General features: G+C 41.1%; 1 protein-coding gene across 4 annotated transcripts in view; it reads right to left on the bottom strand.

The window, feature by feature from the left end:
- Nucleotides 1–1513: 1513 nt before the first annotated feature.
- The window catches only part of paxip1 (PAX interacting (with transcription-activation domain) protein 1), a 30112-nt gene continuing 8606 nt past the window's right edge, over nucleotides 1514–23019 (bottom strand). Inside the window, exons 8-23 of one of the 4 annotated variants that reach the window (XM_025900393.1) lie at nucleotides 21351–21445; nucleotides 15489–16125; nucleotides 7129–7223; nucleotides 6929–7024; nucleotides 6508–6645; nucleotides 6232–6353; nucleotides 5645–5829; nucleotides 5311–5354; nucleotides 4844–4911; nucleotides 4620–4722; nucleotides 4308–4476; nucleotides 4075–4175; nucleotides 2908–3042; nucleotides 2594–2669; nucleotides 2402–2462; nucleotides 1514–1828 (exon numbers count right to left, since the gene is read on the bottom strand). In XM_025900393.1, coding sequence (XP_025756178.1) covers nucleotides 1813–1828; nucleotides 2402–2462; nucleotides 2594–2669; nucleotides 2908–3042; nucleotides 4075–4175; nucleotides 4308–4476; nucleotides 4620–4722; nucleotides 4844–4911; nucleotides 5311–5354; nucleotides 5645–5829; nucleotides 6232–6353; nucleotides 6508–6645; nucleotides 6929–7024; nucleotides 7129–7223; nucleotides 15489–16125; nucleotides 21351–21445 — 2141 coding nt within the window. In that variant the 3' untranslated portion in view covers nucleotides 1514–1812. Of the gene's footprint in view, nucleotides 1829–2401; nucleotides 2463–2593; nucleotides 2670–2907; nucleotides 3043–4074; nucleotides 4176–4307; nucleotides 4477–4619; nucleotides 4723–4843; nucleotides 4912–5310; nucleotides 5355–5644; nucleotides 5830–6231; nucleotides 6354–6507; nucleotides 6646–6928; nucleotides 7025–7128; nucleotides 7224–15488; nucleotides 16225–21350; nucleotides 21461–23019 lie in introns of all 4 variants that reach the window. The other 3 variants (XM_019346099.2, XM_019346100.2, XM_019346098.2) reach the window with 3 other exon arrangements.

A 23019-nucleotide genomic window follows, 5' to 3' on the forward strand; every position in this document is an offset into this window, starting at 1 on the left:
TCTTCATTTATCTGATGATGTCATTCTCAACAACACACAGGCAGCAGGATTGAACCAACATATCAGAGAGAATTGGCTGTTTTTAAGGCTAACACATACTGCCAATAGTTTATCAGATATCACTACTCTGTGTCCTGTAGATCTTTTTAGGACCAGCTTACTCACTCAAGAATGTGCTCTCAATCAAATTCTTGGCGTAAGGTTTCTCTTTTTTTTTCACACCTCATTTTGTCCAATTAGCAGTCTTTGGTTGCTTCATCATCTTCATGCATTCCATCACTCCAATGTCATCTCCTGCTGCAGCTATACAGAGCTATTATTCTGACTTTCTGACCCTCTTAACTTTTCAACAGTAAATATTACAGGTCGATGCTTTCATATCTTTTAGTGCCTTCTTAGAAGACAACATCAAGTTAAGGGAAGGACAACCACTGAACCTGTGAAAGAATCATGGGCACATGAGGCTCAATGACTGGCATGAAGAGCAAAAGCTGGCTGCGTAGCTTCAGAATGGACAAAGTGCCAATGCCGAATGCTCATACAATGAACACAAGCATCAAAATCGATCCATGAAGAGGTGGTTACGCTGTGTTTTAGTTAAAAGAACTGAGTGAGAAACCTCTGGCAGAACTTTTAACAGTATTTGCTCTGATTGCTAGTTTTCTCTCCAATACTGTGGGATCTTTACAATACAAAGCACCATTGCTGTTGTTAAATCTAAATTCATCTCAGAATCATGGAATCCCTATCTCAAACACTTCTAGTACCTAAAGTATCTGCTGCTAATGTGTCTGCGCTCAGTCTCAGGAATTCCTGCTCCCACAACTTTAGTCAGGCTTTAAAGTTGTGGCTTATTGGTGTATTTAGTGACACGCCAAGTGTGTATGATGGCTCTTCTTCAATACAGCAAAATGAATCTCTCTGCAGTTCAGCCGTGATTCTGCATGGTCAGCCATGAAACATCAAATCTCACGTTCATGTAAATACACATCGAGCAGTGCTACTGGCACCCACACATGGAATATGTAGTACATGACCTTGGCTCAGGCTGTGTCTAATTCAGTCTGTCATTTTTGAGGACAGCACCGCAGGCGACGCCGCACGTCTCACTCCCACCCACCCCACCCATATGATCTCAGGCTGTCTGCCTGACAGCCAGCAATTAGAACTTCACCAGTAACTACCCCAGACCCTCATTAACAGTTAATTAACTTAAATCTATCAGGAATTACCCGTTTAAACCTGGGAGGAATAACATCAAGAAAGCGTTCAAACCCTCAAAAACATGAGAAGTCAACAGACCTTTTGTTCTCAACATGTCCATCCTTTACGGCACGATTGCTTACATTGTGAATTTATCTGTTATTCATCCCCAATGATTCTCTGCATGGCCAATCATATTCGGCTATGAGGCTTTATTGCACATGCTAAAGACATTAACTTAATCTAAAAAGCTAATGTTTTACTTTAGTTATTAACACAGTTTCCTTGATCAGGTATGAAGCTGAAAGCATTTTTCACAATCAAAGTGTAGTTTTTATTCCAAAAAGCAGCATTTGTGAGCTGAAGCTTTACACATCCTATTCTCAACAACAGAAAAAAAGAGTTTCATCCTCCATAATTTAAACAATTATTTCACAAAAATAACATCCATTCAATTAGTCTCAAACAGGTAACAAAAGGCTACAAAAAGACTGGAGACATCTGCACAGAAATAAAAACATAGAAAAGTCAGTGTGGCTGGACTGTACACATAGGTTGTCCTCATTCTGTCCCATGTCCTCCTCTTCTTTATGCTTCACTGCTGCACCATCAAGTGAACTTATATGTGTGACTGTCAAGGAAACTGACTAAACACAGTAACACAACACCACACCACCATCCGGTCACTCTACATCACACAGCAATCACCAAAACATTTCTCGATGGGTTCAAACGCAGCTGCAGTTTCTGGCCTCTATCTGGTAATAATATCCACATTAGTATTACCAGACAGGGGAGGGGGCTCCACGCCGCTTTGGAAAATACCCCGATGGCGTACTTTTATTGATGCCAAACGATCGACACGTGTGCATTAGTTCATAGATAACATGACAATAAGTGAAGACCTGTGCAATCTAAGGCAGACTTATTAGCAGTTTGGCCTTTAACTCATGATGAATCCACAAATCTCCCAATAGTGTGTTTAGTCCGCACTGCAGTGAAGATGACATGTCACTAATGCGTTTGTTTCCCACTGACTACATGATTCCTGCCTGGAAGAACAACTCTACAGCTTTAATTTGGGATCATTTTGGGTTTAAAGACTGAAAGTGAAAAACTGTTGTATCATTCAGCCAGACAACATGTCAGCAAACTAAAGTAGTTACTGTGAGACTGTGTCACTGGGTGTAAAGGATATGATTCATAGTCAAGTTTCTGGGTGAGAACTCCAGTCAGAATGAACTCAGCATTGTGGACATCTGGAAAACAGAGAGACCACAAGAGTGCTAATGAAACACAATGTCAACTTTATGAAGATATGCTGTAAAAAAAATAATAAAATAAAATAAAATCAGGATAAATACAAATGGGCTTTGGGAGAGCATCTTACCAATGTTTTTCAAGAAGTATTCCCTACAGAGGTGAAGGTCATTGTCACAGGAAATTAATATGATCTCCGGAAGGTTCTGCAACCAAATGCCAACATGTGGTTACTAATTTATAGAGAAAAAATGTAATAAAAGACTTCTGTCAAATATATAAATGTCTGTTTCTTTTATTTTGTACTTGAAAATGAAAATACATGAAAATAAAGGCTATTTCTGCCATATTGTCACACAAGAACCTACCACCTCTGTGGTAGGGTATAAATGGGACATTTATGAGTGCATAGAGACATGAAAGAGTTGCAGCAACGTTGAGCACCTTATTCTGATTGTGCTCCATGATCTTTCTGTATGAGGGCTGCTTGGTTAGCAGCTTTCCTGCAGCGCTCTCCAGAATGGACTTCATTGTGCTGAGGCTTGGACAGATCCCTGGTGTGAGGTAGAAGTACTTCCCCTGCATCACCGTGTCACAGGAAATGGAAAAAGAGACTCAACCATTAATCATCAGAACAATTAGTACACTGGTATCCAGTTAGTCCAGCTCAGTTTAAATATACCAGTTCAGTCAACTGACCCACTATATATAAAGGCCTAATGTATTTAAATGTTGTTGTGTGATCATCAGCACGAGTGACTCGATATCAATGACTTTTTAATAGTTGAACAAAAAGGTAAAATGAGTTTAACACTTCTTGCATTTAGATGTTTCTTCTGAATAGGGCTGTGCAATATGACAAAATATATCAGATGACGATATGAAAACATCTGTCGTTTCAAATTATACGCTATCGTTCGTTTCATGGTGTTGCAAAACACACTGTGTACAGCAATATTTTTTCATCGGGGCACAGAGAATCCCAGCATGGCCAGTGAAGATGAGGCAGAAACAACTAGCTCCAAACAGAACGACCAGTCAAAACAAATTGAGGACCTTATTTCTAAACGAGGGGCTACTGCTGTAGCATGGACATGGTTTGGTTATGAAAAGTCTGACACAGACCAGAAAACTGTACTATGCAAATTATGCCGCAAACCGGTCCCCACCTCAGACTCAAACACGACAAACCTCTTCTACTACCTATGCAAGAATCACGTGAAAGAGGATGGAGAGAGTTTACGGATGAGAAACAATAAAAAAAGAGCCGTGAGGTGCTCAAAATAAACCTTAGACTCAAACACTTTTCCCCGCAGCACGGCATGTAATAAATACAAAATTACGAAATTAGCGGCCGTTACAACTTATATCTAAAAATATAGTTTCATGCATCGGTCAAAACACTCGACTCCAGGTACAGGACGCCGAGCTGAAAACACTTCACACAAGTCGGGTTCCCAGAATATATATTGTTATCAGGATATGAGATTTTGGTCACATCGCACAGCCCTACTTCTGAGTTCTCTAATTGGCATCAAGAAAAAACTGTTTTGTTTTGGTTTTTTGGGAGAATGAGTTGTCATGAACAGAGCAATTATGTTGTCAGAGGACCTTAAAGAGAGGTGCACTTTGGGCTCTCTTTAGCGACTCCTCCAGGCTGAAGCCAAACAGCACCTCCGCTTCTGCATCCCTCAGAGTGTAACTCTGCTCATCTGTAACACACACAAACAGGTTTGCTCCTGTTAATAAAACATATACAGGTAAAAGCGTACAGCGCAAGACCAATTTTAATCTCTACAAAACACAGTTAGGTAAGAAAAAGGAGGGGTGGGACGCAAACATACCCACAAACTTCTGACTCCTCCAGCTTTCCTCCAGCCACTCTGGGGTGACTATGTGTTTGACCACAGACATGGCAGTGAGGAACTTGACGGTGCGAGTCACCTTACTGGCCACAAGGTGAGTGACTTTCTGACTGCTGTCTGCAAGCTCACCACCTAAAGCATGTAACCTCTGCAGGAGGAAAGAAGGGGACAAATTCAAATAGCAGGTGAGGCTGCAGATGTGCTTTAAGAGTAACTTCAGCGTTCTCACTAAGTCGAGCTCCAGTCTCTAACAACACATTGAATGTTTGAGCGTGGGAAGGCTGCTTTTACCTTGGTGTACTGCTGTACTTGCATAGGCTCAAAGCCTGTGAACATGACCCGAGGAGTGGACTCTGGAGGAAGCTTCTTACTCGGGGACTGGATCTCTTCCAGTCTTCAGAGACAGAGACAGAAATGCAAAGTATCTTTAGAACATGGCAGTCTGGAGGGTGTGCGGTCCAGCTCTGTTCTCGTGCAGAGAAGTGACAGGCTAGACCCTAACCTGCTATACCGACCTGGCCTTCTTGTTTGCAGGTGGGTTTGCTGAGTCGCTGATCTTCTGCTTCTGCAGCAGCTGGAGGCTCTAAACACCAAACAGACACAACAAAAGCACATTTAGACGAGACTGTACACTGTTCATCTGTTGCTTCTCTCTCTTCTATGAGTGATTCAACTTTTAAAGGACAAACGCACTAAAAAAACAAATCACATTCACACAGATATTTTCCTGTGAATAACTGCCCCCAACAACTGCATAGGTGTGTGAGGTATTGTGGTTAAAGCTAGAAATGTGTGGCTGAGATGATCTTATTAGTAATATCCTTTGACGTAATGTCAATCCAAGAGTCGGAAAACTGTCTGGAGCAGAGGATTCAGAGCAGGCTGATTTCAGTTATCAATGGATGACAATTAACTACACTGAGAAGGTTCTTGACATTCCAAACAAAAAAAATGTGAAGAACATGGTGACACAAAAACTCACCGCCAAAGCTTCAGAAGAGACTTTGATTGGTGTTCTCCAAGCAGCTACAGAGAAATGCACAAGGTAATCAGGACAGTATCTTACACTCACACCAAAGTGTGGCCATTCCGAGTGATAAAACATCAAAACCAGAGGGCTCTTCACTCTCCTTACAAAGCAAAAGGAGCCACACAAAATCAGAGCTCTTTGTGACTCCAATCAGGTTAGACTATCTAAGCATACCCCACAGAAGAGAGGGGTAGTAAGAGATAGTAAGAGATATTAGGTAATATCTTTAAGCCTTCATGTAATTGCTCACTACGTAACAACTCTTTTACAGTGACGGCGTACATACCAAGCAGGTTCTGGACCAGCTGTGGATTAGGCACCAGTGGTTCAGGATGTGTGTAGATGGAGTATCGGCTGTGCTGGATTTGTCTCAGTGCTTCAAAGTTGCCCAGCAGTATATCACACAGCCACTGGGCATTCACACAAGGGATCTTCCACTCCTTGGCCTTCTCATATTTAAGCCCACTGGGTCTAAAGTGATATTAGCAAGACAACCATAAAACTGAAAGTGTGCTTGAGAAGTGAAGGTTCTCAAGCACACTGAAGGTTCAACCTTCACACAAGAAGGTTCGACTGAAAAATGTTTAAAAGAAAATGAGACATTTCAAACAAGTTGCAACAAAGTTGGGAAATAAAAGAGTGAAAATGCTGGACTAACAAAACAAACCATCTAATCTGACTAAAAAAGGTTAATACTTAGGATAAAGAGTCTTGAAGATAGTCCTTCACACATACAAATAAGGAGTACACTCCAAGAACGACATAAAACCAAAAGTAAGATTGTTCTTGTATAGTTTGAGTTCTATGGATATACTGCATGCAGTACAAAAGAATACCCAAAGAAGAACTCATCTACCCAACCCCAACTCTTACTCTTTGCAAATGAGAACAGTGTTACTGCGACAAAGATATCCGGTGTATCTGGCACCAGCCAGGTAGGCCATCAGTTTTAGATCATCTCTGTCAGCATCCATAAAACCAGTCACTGATATGATCTGAGGAAAGACGGCAACAAACAGAGAGCTGGAGTAAAGCTCTGACAAGCAGAAATACTTCCTGCCAATTGGAGTGCAGTATTTTGAAGTTCATTAAGTTCACCAAGTACAAAGATTGTAGAAAAGCTACTGTTAAAAGAAAAGGCAGACATACGTGCTGAGAGCAGGGTTTGGCTCCAGGAGGGAAGGCAAAAGGCAGATGTAACGTCCGGTGAGGAGGAACCATCCTCTTCTTCTTCAGCACAGTGTTAAGCCAGTGGGCGGTTACACAGCGTTTCCCCTCTCTGAGTGCCTGGCAGAGGAAACGTGCTTTTGGTTCAACTTCAACCAGCAGAAGCTCAGTATTTATCACAACATTCAGTCATACGCTTTCTCCTCTAGCCTTTGAAGCGGGTAATATCTATTCAAGGGTTTGTCTCATTCCATCACAACAAAGCATCAACATTTAGGTGATACTAAATGTTGCACTCCAGTTAAAGGCCAATAATGAATGAGTATGAAAACATTTATGATAGTCACACTGGGATTCCACACTCCATAAACTCTGTGTCTGTTCTCATGGGAGACATCCTTACCTGTACGTACATGCTGCTGACCTGACTTTCACACAGGAGATGTGTGCAGCGGCTGGTTAGGGTTGGATCAACTGAGCCTCCACATGCCTGAATGACCTGACGAAGGAGATCGGTAAACAAACACTGATCTCTCTGATGCTCAGCATTGTTTCCTGTCTTTCACCCTACTTGGGTATTCACACTCTCTCTCAGTGACTTACCCTCTTCCATGTAGCAAGGAGCTGTTTGTCAGCCATCTGTTCTGGATAGTCGGCAATACCAAACACACAGCCCAGGAGGAAGCCATCCTGTGGGACTGGGGAAAGAAAGAAATTACTGTCACTGAATCACAGACTGAAGATAGTGCAGGACTGACAGCAGTTTCAATCCTGCAGTTATAAAAGACCCAGCCTTCTATAGAAATTCATCATCTCAATCAGCAAGTGTTCTTTTCTTCTTAATTAGACTTAAAAGACTTGGACAGGTTCAGTCTGTGGTCACACAGACTTTGTGTGACTTGTGTTTTAGTGCGTTGTGTGATCTAAACTCATCCATTAAAGCACAAGTCACGCAATAACACAAAAAAATATCAACGAGCAACAGATAATCAGTCACTCTGTATTACTTGGAGTCTCCCATGTTGGAAAGAGCGGCGTGACAGCAGGCAGGTGGTGAAAACAGCTGCTGTCCTCTCAGCCATCAAAGCTGGCTCTTTCTCCTGTCTACGACCTGTGCTGCTGCTGACCGTGAGCACAGCAGCACATCAGTTTCTGTGTGGCCATTACACCACCTATTAGTTTTTAACCCAGTGACTATAAATGACCTTTCACCTCTGCTGGATAAAATGAAAATCACCACTTGTCTAAATGACATACTACCTGCTGGGCTGTTTAAAAATGTTCTCTCTGCCATTGGCTCCTCTACTGTAGAGATATGCAACGCCTCTCTTTTAACAGGTGTGGTCCCGAGGCCCTTTAAGCATGCTGTTGTTTTTCCGATATTAAAAAAGAGCAGTTTGGATCCAACAGAGTTTAAGGTCCATCTCCAAGCTCCCGTTATTGTCTAAAATTCTGGAAAAAGGAGTTTCAGATGAACTTGTGGCCTTTTTAGAAAAACACGAGATATATGTCAAATTTCAGTCTGGTTGCCACTCAAAGGAAACCACATTACTTAAAGCCTCTAGTGACAGAGTCACGGTTATGGTTTTGCAGGACTTTGAAACCGTCGATAATACCAGCCTGATAAACGGGCTCCGGGATGTAGTCGATGTGTCCGGTCTGGATCTGGAGTGGTTTCAGTCATACCTTTCCAACAGATCTTTTAGCATTTTTGCAAATCAGTTTATGTCACACTCTAAGAACCTGACTTGTGGGGTACCACAGGGTTCAGTTCTCAGACCAATTTTTTTTCTCCTGTACACGTCACCTCTAGGACTTATAATTAGGCAGTTCCCTGATGTGTCTTATCACTTCTACGCTGATGATATTCAGCTCCAAAAGTTGTTCTCTTTAATTAAATGCTTTGTTTAGCTTCCATTGAACAGTGGCTTGCAGGTAGGGCTGCCACTAGGGCTGCACGATTTTGCATTAAATGAGAATCACGATTTTTTTGCTTAGAATTGAGATCACGATTCTCTCACGATTTTCTTTTCCAATATAAATATTTATTGCACTTATTAACTGCACATCAGCTTCGTAACAGTTGAGACTGAACATAAAAACAATAAATAAACATAAAAACAATAAATGCCTCACATTTTGTGGTTGCCGCAAAATGTTGTACTGCTTGAAATTCCGTCTCTTTCTATGTAAAATATAACAGGATACTGGAGTAAATTCTCTACCATCTCACACTTCTGTTTTATCAGTTCACTGACATTTATTCAGCTGTATGAAAACTATAACTTTAATCTCAGCCAAACCAATTTACCGAGGAACAAATAAAACAAAAAAAAGCCAAACAATAACATCTTTAAATTATCTGAGTGACTTATATATCATGTTTAACCTGAGTAGCGAAAGACCGCGGTGGGTTTGAAAACGATGTGCCGGGAGTTCGCTGTTCTTGCCGGCTCTAGTGAGCCTTGAACCCTCTTAGCTATCCGGAAACAGACCACTTTTGCAAATATGTGATGTCTTGATAAACCGAGCAGATATTTGAAGTTTACACAGCTACATTCTCGCCTGAAAATATGTTAAAAGATTATTTTGTGACCCAGAAAGAGTAATAAGAGTAATATTAAATCTAAGTAGCTGCCGCCATTGTTGAAAACTGGAATTGGCTGGGCCGCGCTATGAATTCTGGGATAGGTTGGGCCACGAAGGATACGCCCCACCCATCCTTCAAATCTGGGGAAATGAAGGATGCATTTTTCGGCCGCGTTTGGGGGAGTCTTCGAATTTGGACAGGCTTCGCTGCATCGCTGTAACGTAATTGGTCTACAAATGCGGTCTCCGAAGGATGCGGCCGCTAAATTTGGACACTGCTATGAAACCGGACACTGCTTCTTCTTCTTTGGGGTTCGGGGTCCAGCTGGCATCCCTGGACATGCAGTGCTGCCATCTTCTGTTTCAGTCCGTTATTACACTCTTAAATCCTACTACTTATTCCTGCATCTTTCGGGATCTTACAAAGCTTCAAACGACGCGTCGACTATTAATCGTCGACGTAATTGTGACTAGTCGACTAATCGTGGCAGCCCTACTTGCAGGTCAACTCAGAGAAGTCCGAAACAGTAATTATTGCTCCCGACAGCTAAATATCTGTAATCAAACAGCATCTTGGTTCTCTTGGCTCCTCTGTTCAGCCGAGCCTCAGGTACCTCAGTGTTACTTTTGAGTCTACCACATCCCTAGAGCAGTGGTTCCCAAACTTTTTCCAGCCACGTACCCCTTGAGACATGTCAGTCTCAGCCGCATACCCGCTGCTACCAACGACTCTCAGTGTCTATAAATACATTGCAATACCGCATGCATAAAATTAAATACTGCAGTAGATTATTTCTCACCACCAAATGAATTTATTAATATATTTTAGTAATGACAGAATTTAGTGTGTGTATAGTGTATCAAAAGATTTATTAGAATTCACCGTTTTGTCGAGAGCATAAAGGCCAGATATGAACTTTCATTAAACAGAACTTTATTTAATGTGATGATGTGCTTGAGCAGAGGCACACAGCTCTTCAATGTTTGGCTCAATTTGGAAAAGGCTGAGTCTTAAATCGTTTTCCACACAAAGTCTTGCTCTGTATTTTGTTTTCATGTTTGTTAAAGCAGAAAATCCCCTTTTGCATAAGTATGTGGTGGCAAAAGGCATCAGAGTCTTGACAGCGCGCTTAGCCAGCACAGGCTGTTCAGTGCGCAGTCCTATCCAGAAATCCGCCAGGGTCTTTTGAGCGTGTTCAACTTTTAGAGATCCATCTGTGGCGATCTCAATTAGGCTCTCCTGGTCAGACGGTAATAACAAGGTAGGCACGGGGAACGGGTGACGTATCCAATCATTTGAGCCGTCCGTCTCTGGGAAGTATCGGCGTAACTGTGCCGCCAGCTCCTTAAGGTGCGCATTACATTCACGCTTTACACTTTTTGATAGTGTGAGATCATTTGAGCACAGAAAATCATGCAGCACGGGAAAGACTTCAGTGTTGTTTGTGTCCATGCAGTTCTTCCAAAGGTTTAACTTCTTTATCATGGCCTCAACTTTATCTTGAACATTGAATATAGTTGCAGAAACGCCTTGCAATCCGAGATTGAGCTCATTCAGACGAGAAAATATATCACACAGATAAGCCAGGCACGTAAGGTACTCTTCATCATGCAAATGTTCAGACAGCTCAAAGGGATGGTTACTGAAGAAAACTTTAAGTTCATCCCTCAGCTCAAAGAAACGGGTCAGCACGTTCCCTCTAGATAGCCAGCGAACCTCTGTGTGGAGTAATAATGTCTCATGCTCGCTGCCCATCTCTTTGCACAACGCAGCAAATAAGTGGGAGTTCAGCGGCCTGGCTTTCACAAAGTTAACCATTTTTACACTCGTGTCCAAAACATGTTTCAAACGGACAGGTATTCCCTTTGTAGCAAGAGCCTCTCGGTAGATGCTGCAGTGTACCCAAGAGGCATCTGGCGTGACTGCTTGCACACGCGAAACCACACCTCCGTGTCTCCCAGTCATGGCCCGTGCACCATCAGTACAGATGGTGACACATCTTTCCCACACGAGTCCGTGTGTTCACGAATGTGTCCAGCTTTTGAAAAATATCTGTGTCAGTTGTCCTTTCTTCCAGCGGTTTACAGAACAGCATGTCCTCCTTGATAGTTCCTTCATGAATGTAGCGCACATTTACGAGGAGATGCGCCAGGCCAGCCACATCCGTGGAGTCATCCAGCTGTATTGCATAAAATTCACTGTGGAGTATGCGCAGAAGTAGCTGCTGTAAAACATTTTCTGACATAGCATTGATGCGCCGTGAGACAGTATTGTTTGATGATGGAATGGAATGGACTGTATCGTTTTTTTGCCTTTTCCCCCCAACATTGTCCCCACCATATTTAATGCAGCAGGGAGAATGAGGTCCTCCACAATAGTGTGGTGTTTGTTGGTTTTAGCCACTCTGTAACTGACCATGTAAGATGCTTGTAGTCTGTTTTTATTCATAAGATCTGGCACTTGAATGCAGGTTTTAGTTGTTGAAAGTGATTTTAGCTGTCCCTCAAAATATTCTCTTGGTTTATTTTTCAAATGGGGATGATTCGTCTCTAAATGTCTGCGCAAAAGTGAAGGTTTCATTGAGTTCTGAGACAATACTTTTGCACATTGTGGCCAGGAAAATCCACCAATATTTATACACGTGAACCCCAGCGAAATATAATTGTCATTATATTTGCGCTTCTTTCATGAGGTTGTATTACAGTCCAAGCTGTCATGTCTCCCACTTTGATGCTCCGCATCAGACACTTCACCACTTTCCACATGACTGGCTCCAGCTATGCTAGCCACTTGGCTAGGAACCACAGATACATCCGTGCTAGCATCCAAATCTGACGAACACATTGTTGTTGAACAATCACCTGTGCGGTCACTGGAAAATGCATCTTCAGATATGAGCTGATTGGTTGTTGTGGCCGGTGTCTCTGTGGTAGGGCCTTTTTTTCTTTTTAACCACTTGTCCATTTTCGCGCTGCACTGAATGCTTGGAGGCAACTTCAACTGTTAGGTGTCAGTCATTTAGGCAAGTCACGCCCATGTATTTTGTCAGAGCTATGTTTTTGCTGAACACCAGAGGGTGGTATATAGTCATGTATTTAATAGCTACACAAAACTGCATTAGCGCAAATTTCAGCTTTTTAAATTTGTGATCCCCACTCCAACCCCGACCCTCGCGTACCCCCTACAGCCACTTGCGTACCCCCGAGGGTACGCGTACGCTAGTTTGGGAACTACTGTGGTAGAGCATGCAGCTACTTTATTGAGGGCCCAATAAAATTATATTTGGCTCATTCCATTTCAAGTCATGACATCGAAATAAAAACTTTATGGGCCAAAGTTTGGGTATAGACAATGATTGTACTAAAATTTTAGCTTCAAATAGCACAGTGGTGCAGTTGTTCCCTCACAGCAAGAAGGTTCCGAGTTTGAATCCACTACTGAATCTGTGTGGGTTCTTTCCAGGTACTCCAGCTTCCTCCCACAGTCCTGAGATGTGCACCTGAAGGCCCTTCACATCAAATACGGCATGCGCTGTGCTCACCAATAACTGCGCTCTGCTTGTACTTGATGCTGAAATACCAGCTCGTGTACGTATTACTTCTAGGGTGGGCTATTGTAATTCATTATTATTGGGCTGTCCCAAAACCTCCAATGAAAAGCCTTCAAGCTGATCCAAAATACTGTAGTTAAAGTACTGAGAAGGACTAGAAAGAGAGATTATGTTTCTCACATACTGGCTTTTCTTCACCAGCTCCCAGTTAAATCCAGTATCTAATTTAAAATAGTTTTCATCACATACAAGGTCTTGAATAATCAGGCCCCATCTGATCTTAAAGACCTCAAAGTATCACACCACCCCAATAAAGCACTTTGCTCTCAGACTGCTGTTTTACTTGGATTTGGAATGGTCTGGTTCTGTGTCTGCTCTACTGGAGCACTCAAAGTGCTTTAGTAGAGCATATAGCGTATATAGCGTATATCTCCAGTACGTAGTTCCCAACTGCCCTGCTGAAATGACACAAGGCCTTCCCTGAAATAGCCTCAAACTGTTATATACCTTTCAGCATTCATAGTTTTAGCCATTTTTGGCCCCCCATGACATCTTACTTGGGAACTGTAGCAAGCAGTAGGGCTGTGCGATATGACCAAAATCTCATATCCCGATATAAGAATTCTATCGTCCCGATAACAATATAAATCACAAAAATGTAACATTTTCTGTAAATTATGTGAATCTCGGGCAGCTCGACTTGCGGGAAGTGTTTCCAGCTGCGCGTCATGTAGCTGGAGTCAAGTATTTTAACAGATGCATAAAACTATACATTTTTAGACATAAGTTGTAACGGCTGCCGTTTTCTTTGTGAGTATTTATTACACGGCGTGCTGCGGGGAAAAGCCTGTTCTAACGTTTGAGTCTAAGGTTTGTTTTTTAGCACCTGGGGGCTCTTGTTTTGCTTCTCATCCGTAAATAATCTGCTCTTTCACGTGATTGAGTTTATTTTGAAAAGTTTCAACAGGATCTTGAGCTTTATTGTGAAGGGTTTATGTGGAACATAAACAAGCGGACACGCGATGGTGTTACCGTCGTTGTTGCTAACCGCAACGCATAAAAACAAGCGCTTGTCCGTCCGTAGTGTGGTTAAATTAAATATAAGAGAGGGAGAGAAATTACGAAATTAATATAGCCGCTACAGTGACCATCAAAACGATGAAAAAAATATTGCTGTAAACAGTTTATTTTGCGACACCACGAAACAAACGATAGCGTAAAATGAAATGATAAACGTTTTTATATCGTCATCCGATATATATCGTTATATCGAACAGCCCTAGCAAGCAGCATATTTAAAAGGAGCTCATTTATTGGATGAAGGTGTACAATTTCTCAGTTTAAACTTTTGTTATGTTATTTATGTTTTGTTGTGAATAAAAAAAATGGCTCATGTGATTTCAAAATCTTTCGAATTAAAAGAAAGTCCCAACTTTTCTGGAATTTGGGTTGTATTCATTTTTAATAAACTCTGGCTCTCCTCCATAATGTGTCTTTTGTCTTGGGTTTCCCCCCTCACCCCCAGCCGGTTGTGGCAGATACCTGCCCCTCTCTGAGCCTAGTTCTGCCAGAATTTTCTTTCTGTTCAAAACGATTTCTTCCTTCCCACTGTTGCCAAGTGCTGGCTTAAAAGGTGCTCTTTAACTGTTGGGTCTTTTCTCTGTATTATTGTAGGGTCTTTACAATATAAAGTGCCTTGACGCAACTGCACAATATAAATTAAATTCAACTGAATTGAACTAAACTGAAAAAAGATAAATTTCTTTAATAAAATAGCCCATTCACCCCCCTTAAGAACCTGAAATTTTCTCTTACCATAGAAATGAATCAGGATCTGTAATTTGTGAAAGATGCATCAAAAATCAAAAGTCTGAGTAAAAATTATTTTTTTAAAAAACAAACTAAAACTAAACTGTCGTGTACAAACTTAATATGATTAAAAGTGCAAACAACAATTAGTGAATATCTGAATGGTATATTGTGGTAAATGGACGGATTCTTATATAGTGCTTTTCTACTCCCGGAGCACTTTATACAACATGCCACATTCACCCAATAACACCCATTCACACAAGCACTTCCTTCTATGCTTTTGTTTACTAACTAACATTGAAACAACATCCCTGGGGAGCCAGGGATCGAACCACTAACCTTCCGATCAGTAGATGACCTGCTCTACCTCCCGAGCTACAGCCACCCCAGTTGTGTCACACAATGATGCAACATTAGACACATAGAATTTCACATCAAAGTTTTCTAAGTCACAAAAATGAACAAAATGCTATTTTAACTCTTATTATAACTTGGAAAACATATGTATACTTTTCATATTCAAGGCCCACGTTTTAGACGTGCACATTGCCCTGCAGCAGTCTTACAACTGAGTTAAACGTTAAAATGTACTAACTGGTATTAAAAACTTAACAATCTAGCATATTCATAAAATTATTAAAATTCTTGCACTATTACTACTAATCCCTTTTTCATTGCTCTTAATTGTTTGACATTTCTTTTTATGACAAAAAATTATTCCCGTACTTTTAAATGTTTTGATCTTTTAAACTTTAACTTCAGACTCAGACTCCTACAGGGCAGTAGGTCTAAACAAAATTATTTTTTCTCTGTTGTAATTTCTCAGTCATTTAATTTTCACACTTTTCAATGTGTGGAAAAAAGGCCTGAACATGGATGGTTGGGTCGAAAATGATTTTTTTTTTAAAAATGTGATCATTTAAATACAATGAGTGAAGTTTCACTCTGGCCTTCTTTAGTTCTAGCAGCATAAATGTGACCCTAGCCCACAGTAATCAAGACTTAACTCACTTTCTTGGCCCGGCTCGTGTCCAAACAGCTGGGAGACGTGAGGAGGCTGCTGGAGCTGTGGCTGCAGCATAGCTGTCTGCTGCTGCTGCACGGCCTGCTGGTTCTGATGCTGGTTCTGCAAATGCTGCTTTTGTTGCATCTGATGGTGCTGTTGCATGAAGTGCTGCTGCTGCTGTTGTAGATGCTGTTGGTGCATCTGCTGTTGATTCTGCTGTAACATCTGCATTCTTTGCTGCTGCTGCAACTGCTGCAGCTGTTGTTGCAGCAGCTGTTGCTGCTGCAACTGCTGTAGTCCAGGCCGTAAGGGCTGCTGGGGTCGCAGCTGCTGCTGGGAGAACACATGCTGCTGCTGTTGCTGGGAAAACATCTGCTGTTGCTGCATTTGTTGCTGCTGCTGCTGTTGTAGGAACTGCTGCTGCTGTAGAGGCAACTGTGGGAACCCCTGTTGTTGAGCAGCCTGTGGCTGTTGTTGTTGGTGGTGTTGTAGCTGCATCATCTGTTGTTGCTGCTGAAGGTGCATCATGGGGTGCTGTGGTTGCTGTGATAACTGCTGATGTTGCTGAGCGGCCTGGTTTGACTGCTGCTGTTGTAGTAATTGCTGCTGCTCGGCTGTCAGGGGCTGACTGGTCAGTTTGGCCTGATTGAAGAGAAGAACATTGGTGCTGTTCAGGGTCTGAGCATGACTCTGATTCGTCTGCTGCTCCAGTGGCTTTGTTTGATTAGCAGGCTGGATAATCTAGAAAAGAGATGATCAAATGAAATGAGAAAATGAGAATTTGCTGGGGGAACAGCAAATTGAAGATGTTTTCAAAAAGAAAGCCATGAGGAGCACATCTGGAAACATGCCCACTGTAAGAGACAACTCAAGGAGCATGACCCCCTAGTGTCAGGTTGTCTAGAGTCAGACTTTCCACTAGTGATGGGTAGATGGGGTCTCGTGAAGCGTTTCAGCACATTCCCCAAACTGTATCGACACTGTGTCGACACAGTTTTGCTGTTTTGCTCCATACTGACACCTGCTGGACCTTAAATATCATTGCAGGCAACTTACTTGAGACTCACAACAGACACTGATTCAATGACCTAGTCATACTTGTACACTGTAAGGTATTGTACTTTCCATGGAATCATTTTATATCTTTTATGTTGCAAATATTGTAGACATCTTTAAAATATATTGTGAATGACATTAAGTGAAAATTAAAATGAAAGTATTGTGAATGTAATATTACCCATTTGACTCAGTTTATTATAAATTTCTATTCAGAAAAATAGGTTTATCCAATGTTTTTGCATTCAGTCTATTGTGGGGTTTTTTTTTTTTTGTTTGTTTTTTTTTTGGACACCATTTCCCCAGCTTTGGAAAACTCACAGGCACAGATGAAGCTGGGGTACACAAAAGCTGTAAAGCCAGGTGGAAAAGGTTCTGATAAGATGTCTTCCTATTCCCCCAGTACGTTAAAGGATCCTCTGATCTTGGAATGTTCCTCTCCGACACTCTCCACAATACTAAGGGGTTGGCAGTCCTCTATAATAAAATTCAGGACTGCCTGGTCCAGAGCAGTCTTCCTAGATGCTTGATTTGAAAATAATAAAACACATATTACTAAAAAAAATGATGATAAAGCTGTTCAGTGTCTATATAGGCCTACCAGTGTTCATTCTCGGTGTGTTTGTCTCCTCATTTTCATGTTTGGCTCTGTAATGCCTAAACATGGAGGAGGTGCTTTTGTTTGTGTAAGAAAGCAGAACAGATGCGACATTTGACCTGCATAAAATGAAATAAAAATTTACACTTCAAGTCACATTGCTGTTTTTCCTATTCTGATAGATTACACTGAAACAAAGACAGACAAACTATTATCTTATTTGCAGTTAAAAGATCAAAATGATCCCACACAGCAGAAACATTTCTTTTTCTTTCAGGCTCCATTTTATTATAGAGAGACGTGTATAATTTTTTTTTTTTTTTTTTTTAAATCTTTGCAAGTAATTTTGTGGGGTTTTTTGGTGGCGACTCATTCCATTGGCAGATGCGGATGCGGTACCTTTTAAACACAGTTTGGTGCGTTGGCAATGAGCGATACAGCAGCTGTATCGATCACGTGACTTTTTCTTAAAGCGACGCACGCACCGATACAGGCGTCGCTAGGTGAGCTTGATACATGCGTCGGTGCGTCAGTGTTGCAGGACCCATCACTACTTTCCACACAATTTTGTGTTCTCCAGCAGCCCGTCAGTCACTGATAGTCTCTTGGACAAACTGGTGACTGTGTTTGTCTGACACAGATCAAAACATTTATTTCAATTTTATTTAAACAACGCCAAATCACAACAGCAGTCACCTCCAGAAAAACGAGGTGAAATACCAAAATCTTGGCTGACCTGCTTGCTGCTTATCCGAGACAGCTCAGATCTCCTATTGTTCCTGTGTCTTTATGTTTTGTTTGGTCCCAAAACTTGGAATTATTTCCAAAAATCTTGTTTATTTTTATTCTCCGATTTAAATACAGTTGTATGAGATTAAATCTCTTCTTTTTACTTTGTCTTGATGATAACATAACCAGTGTTGGGCAAGTTACTTTGAAAACGTAATTATTTATAGTTATTAGTTACTTCTTCAAAAAAGTAACTGAGTTACAAGATTCTAAAAGTAATTAATTACTTGAAAAGTAACTATTGTGTTACTTTAAAAAAAAAAAAATGTTTAGCCCTTTGGGGTCCAGGGTGTAATTGGCCATTTTAACCACTTTTGATTTTCCCTCTACATTTCACCTTTAAAAACTATTTACTTTGCCTTGTTTGGTATCATTCTTTTCAGCACAACCTCACGTGTCTGAATTTACAGTCATGTTTTCATTTTGATAAACTGTATTAACACAATTGATCTAAAATCCAAGTAGTAAAAGTTATATTTTTTACTGTAACAACCACAAACATGTTTGTGGAATCATATTTCATAACTTTAAATGCAAATATAAATTGTCAATTTAAAAATCATATGCACAGGTTTTGTAAACAACAAAGTTATTTGCAGCCATTTATCTTATACCCTTTTTTTATGACCATTTCAAACTATTTACATAACAATCAGGTGTTCTGCATTCAATAAGATGCCACACAAATTATTTGTACCACTCCAAATATTTCTGTCCACTATAAAGGAGAACATCACAGCCTGATACCTGCAGGTCTGACAGCAGCAGCTGTATCACTGCTGTTTTCTACCTGGAGACAGCAGTCGCCTCATTGTTCTGACACACAAAAACTATCCACAAGACAACACACTAACTACACAAGACAACACATTAACTACACACTCCAAACACGCTAAACGTCACAAATCTCTCACATCTCAAAACTCTCTCTCTCTCTCTTTTTCTGCTGTCTTTCTTTCACTCTCTCTCTCTCTCTCTCGCCGTCACTCCTAAAACTTCCCCCTCTTCCTAAATAACCAAATGGCATGTTGCCATATAATTTTTGATTGGTCGACATGGTGCATTTTTCCACCAACATGAAAGAGCTGTTTTTTGTTTTGTTTTTTAATTTTTTGCTCATAAGCAGAGCTTGCGCTTGCTAGCGCTGTCCTTAGACAGTAAACATGACGAAACTATTGAGGAAAAAACGCCGCATATATATTGTTTATCATGACTCTGGTTTTACGTGGCCTATCAGCACAAATTAAAAACTGGTATATATCACCTTGTTGCTTTGTCATCTTGAAGTGGTCATGTGATTGGCTTACCACGACTACTTTATTCTTCCTCAGTCAAACAGCAGCACTCATGCGATTGTTTTGCCCCCTAGCTCCAGGTGTTGTGCCAAAAAGTGATCGTCTGTCCGTGGGAGCGCGTGCAGCTGTTTTAAACCTGTAGCGCCCAGATTACTTACAGCTACTTCCGTGCAACTGATATAACGTGTGGTAAGCTAAAGACAGCTTCAACTGTCTGTTTGTTAAAAAATAGTAACGCGACCCCACTGCATTTTCTTGTTAGTAACGGTAACGGCGCTGTAACGATAGAAATAGTAATTAGTTAGATTACTCGTTACTGAAAAAAGTAATGCCGTTATTCCCATCACTGAGCATAACTATTTATACATGTACATGACATCATTACAGCCTCTATATAAAAAGACTTGGTCACCATTCCCCAGTGGTTTGTAAGCCTTATGTCACCGTAACTTTTTTCAAACCAGATATTAGTTGCAGCAGAAGATCTGAATGAAAAACTAATAAAGCAGGATTTATGGTCCAGCAGAGGTTGAGTTTGTAGTCTGCTCTGCTGTTGCTGGAGGCAGTGTACAATACATGCGTTCCAGCCAGTCTGTGGACAACTCTTGCTTGCGTTGTAGTTAGTCTGTCAGCCAGCCACAAAGAACAGTGAAGTTCTAAAATCCAAAGAGTTGAAGTGAAACTGAATGTTAGAAAAAAAAGAAATTTGTCACTGCAACCTAACTGCGCACTTCATGCTTGATTTTTTAAATGTTTTAAGCCTGTTTGTTTTTTTGGAGTTCCCGTTCCCAGTGAACTCCACTGTCACTTCCTGCTTTGTTGTGACCCACAACTAATCAACTATTACCACTCTTACATTATTTGCTTCTAGTGATGCGCAGTCAGAACCATGGAGAGCTGCAACAGAGAATGTCTGCAGTGGGTCAAAAGCCCCTCTCCCCCCTCTGTCCAATCGTAATTGTGTACATGGATGGACACATTTGCTAAACTATAAATCCCCTTTAACACTGCATGCTCCTAACTGTTCTGTCCATTCAAGACCTGAAGTCTTTATTGGATCATAAGGTGATTGTGGGGGACAAAGAAGAAGCTGCCTTTCTACTGATTTCTACACCAACGGGTGCGTTGCAACCCGAAAGTGTGTTTTTTATATTGTCATACTGCGATATTATGTTCTGCTATCTCAGATTCAAACTGCACAATATTTTCATTCACCAAATTTCAGAATCTGAAAATTTGGGTCACGGCTTATCGTTAAGAGGTGATGATGGTGCGTCCTGAAGCCAGACAAGTTGAGAACCACCGTTTTATACAATCGGATTTGGAAGCCAAGTTCAACTTATACATACACAATATGGTCAGAATTTGTAGCGTGTTACCTGTATTGGCCACTAGTAAAAATGCCTACAGCCAGCATAGAAACCCCATTAACCTAATGTGCATGTAGATTAGAAGACGTACCCAGAGAGAAGCCACACAGGCTCTTCTTCTGATTTTTGTTTCCGTCTGTATTTTAATGTAGTGCTACTCATTCGGACTCCATCCAGGAAACTTCAAGCTAAGCGGGCAGGAACAGCTGTGACTGGGTATGCTATGTGTAGCTGTGTTGTTGGGCAGGATTTAGGGAGTGCTAGATTTGCTTCTCATTCTATTTGATGGAACATGCATTTTTTTGTATTGGCTGATCAGATTAACCGTCCGAAGTCAAAATCACGATTGAGATTCAAATGTGAGTTGACGTGTGCAGTCTCATGGAGCATCCATCCACTCAGCATAAATCACCACCCAAGACACAGTGAATATCTCAATGAAATCTTCTATGCACCCTGTGCTCCCACTTTGCAGTACTATCCAAATATTCCATCTATGCTGTTCTAACATCTGTACAACTCTTAAGGTTTACGACCCTGTCTGTAATAGCTACTGCCCCCTGTCTTACTTTCTTCAACAGCACGTGTGTCACTGTCATAGTGCAAAAGTAATGATTCAAAATGTAAAATAAAACCAATAAACACAGAAAACAAATAAACACTCAAAGCACACTCCTTTAGCATTGTTTCCTTTCTAGCCAATGTAAGAGTGTTGGTGAGAAGTGCTGGTGCTCAGTGGAAGCAGGCTGTGTTTCTTACATGAACGCTGGCTGCTCGATTGGCAGGCTGTATGTCGGAGTTGTTGGTGATGTTGCGGAGCGTTCTAACAGCCGGGCTCCACCCTGACATGCTCTCTGGAACAGATACACCTGAAGAGGTGAGAGAAGTAGCATCTTCATTGACAGGATATTGCATCAGGAGTAACAAAACAGAAATCATACAATTTAATACATTGTGCTCAAAGAAAAACAGAAAAAAAAAATATTAATGATATTTACTTTTTTAAACATCATTAGAATGTTCTGGGCATTTTTCACTTTTATTGGACAGTGCAGAACTGAAGAGTAGACTGGAAAGTAAGTGTGTGTGTGTGTGTGTGTGTGTGTGTGTGTGTGTGTGTGTGTGTGTGTGTGTGTGTTCCTGTCTAGCTATCTTTGTGAGGACCGAAATCTGCCTTCTACTATACTTGTGAGAACCAACAGTAACTTGTGAGGACACACAACCCAGTCCTCACAAATTTGAAGGCCTTTTTGAGGCTCAAAATGTGGTTTTAGTGTCACGGTTACAAGTAGGTTATGGTTAGGTTTAGGGTAAGGGGCTAAGGAAACCATTATGTCAATGAAGGTCCTCACTAAGATAGCTGAATGGGCTTGTGTGTGTGTGTGTGTGTGTGTGTGTGTGTGTGTGTGTGTGTGTGTGTGTGTGTGTGCGCGCGTGTGTGTGTACATGTAAACAAAATCTAAACAACACTGAGTTTGGCTCTGCTGGCTGCTCTCCCACCGCACTAAATCCTGTGAGCTCACCCTACTCACCTCAGCATCAGGGAATTTTCTATGGCATGTTTTCAGACATAAATGTCTAAGTTTTATTTAGAGAAATACTCAATGACTGACCGCAGTTTTCTTGGCTAATTCCGACTTGCAATTTTTCTCTCCAAAAAGTAGCTATGTTAATGCTGAAACAAGCAAGAAAACAAGGTAAAATATTCCCTCCAAACAAAACGTACAAATTCTAAAAGCGCAAATCAGTCCGTGCATGATTACATTGCTCTGCCCATCAAAAAGCCACCTGCATGAATATGGTTCGATCCCTGGCTGCTCGAGTCTACATGCCAAATATACTAACTCCGAGTTGCTCTCTGATGCATCCACTGGACTGTGAATGTTAGATAGAAAGCGCTTACATGGTAAAATCATAGAAAAAGTTCTTGTGTGAATGGGTGAATGAGGCAAGTTGCATGAGTGATTTGAGTGCTCAAGTAAAGTAGAAAAGTGATATATAAGAACCAGTCCATTTACAAACAAACAAAATCAACTTTTCTTCAATGCAAAAAATTATTTTCATAATAAAAGAAATTCTTACACTTTAAAATTTCCCACAAACTGCACTCATTTCAGGGCTCTAGACTAACTTTTTGACATGGGCGCACCGGTACGCCTAACTTTAAAAATTTAGGTGTACCGGCACAAAAGTTAGGCGCACTCAAATTTTTCAACCGCATCGCTTAACACCGGAGTTTTACATGTGCACTTTCTTTGGGGGGGGGGGGTCCATACAGACAATATTCATTTCTGAATTATTAACTAACAAACTTGTGCTTAAATTGCTTTGTCAATATTGTAGAAAATGTTAAACTTAATCATCATCTTGGCTCCTCTGACGACCTGTTTGCTGCTGCCTGCAGCTGAAAGGCAGTGGGGAGAGGGGA

The sequence above is a fragment of the Oreochromis niloticus genome, linkage group LG18 (assembly GCF_001858045.2).
Source record: "Oreochromis niloticus isolate F11D_XX linkage group LG18, O_niloticus_UMD_NMBU, whole genome shotgun sequence".
Classification (NCBI taxonomy): Eukaryota; Metazoa; Chordata; class Actinopteri; order Cichliformes; family Cichlidae; genus Oreochromis; species Oreochromis niloticus.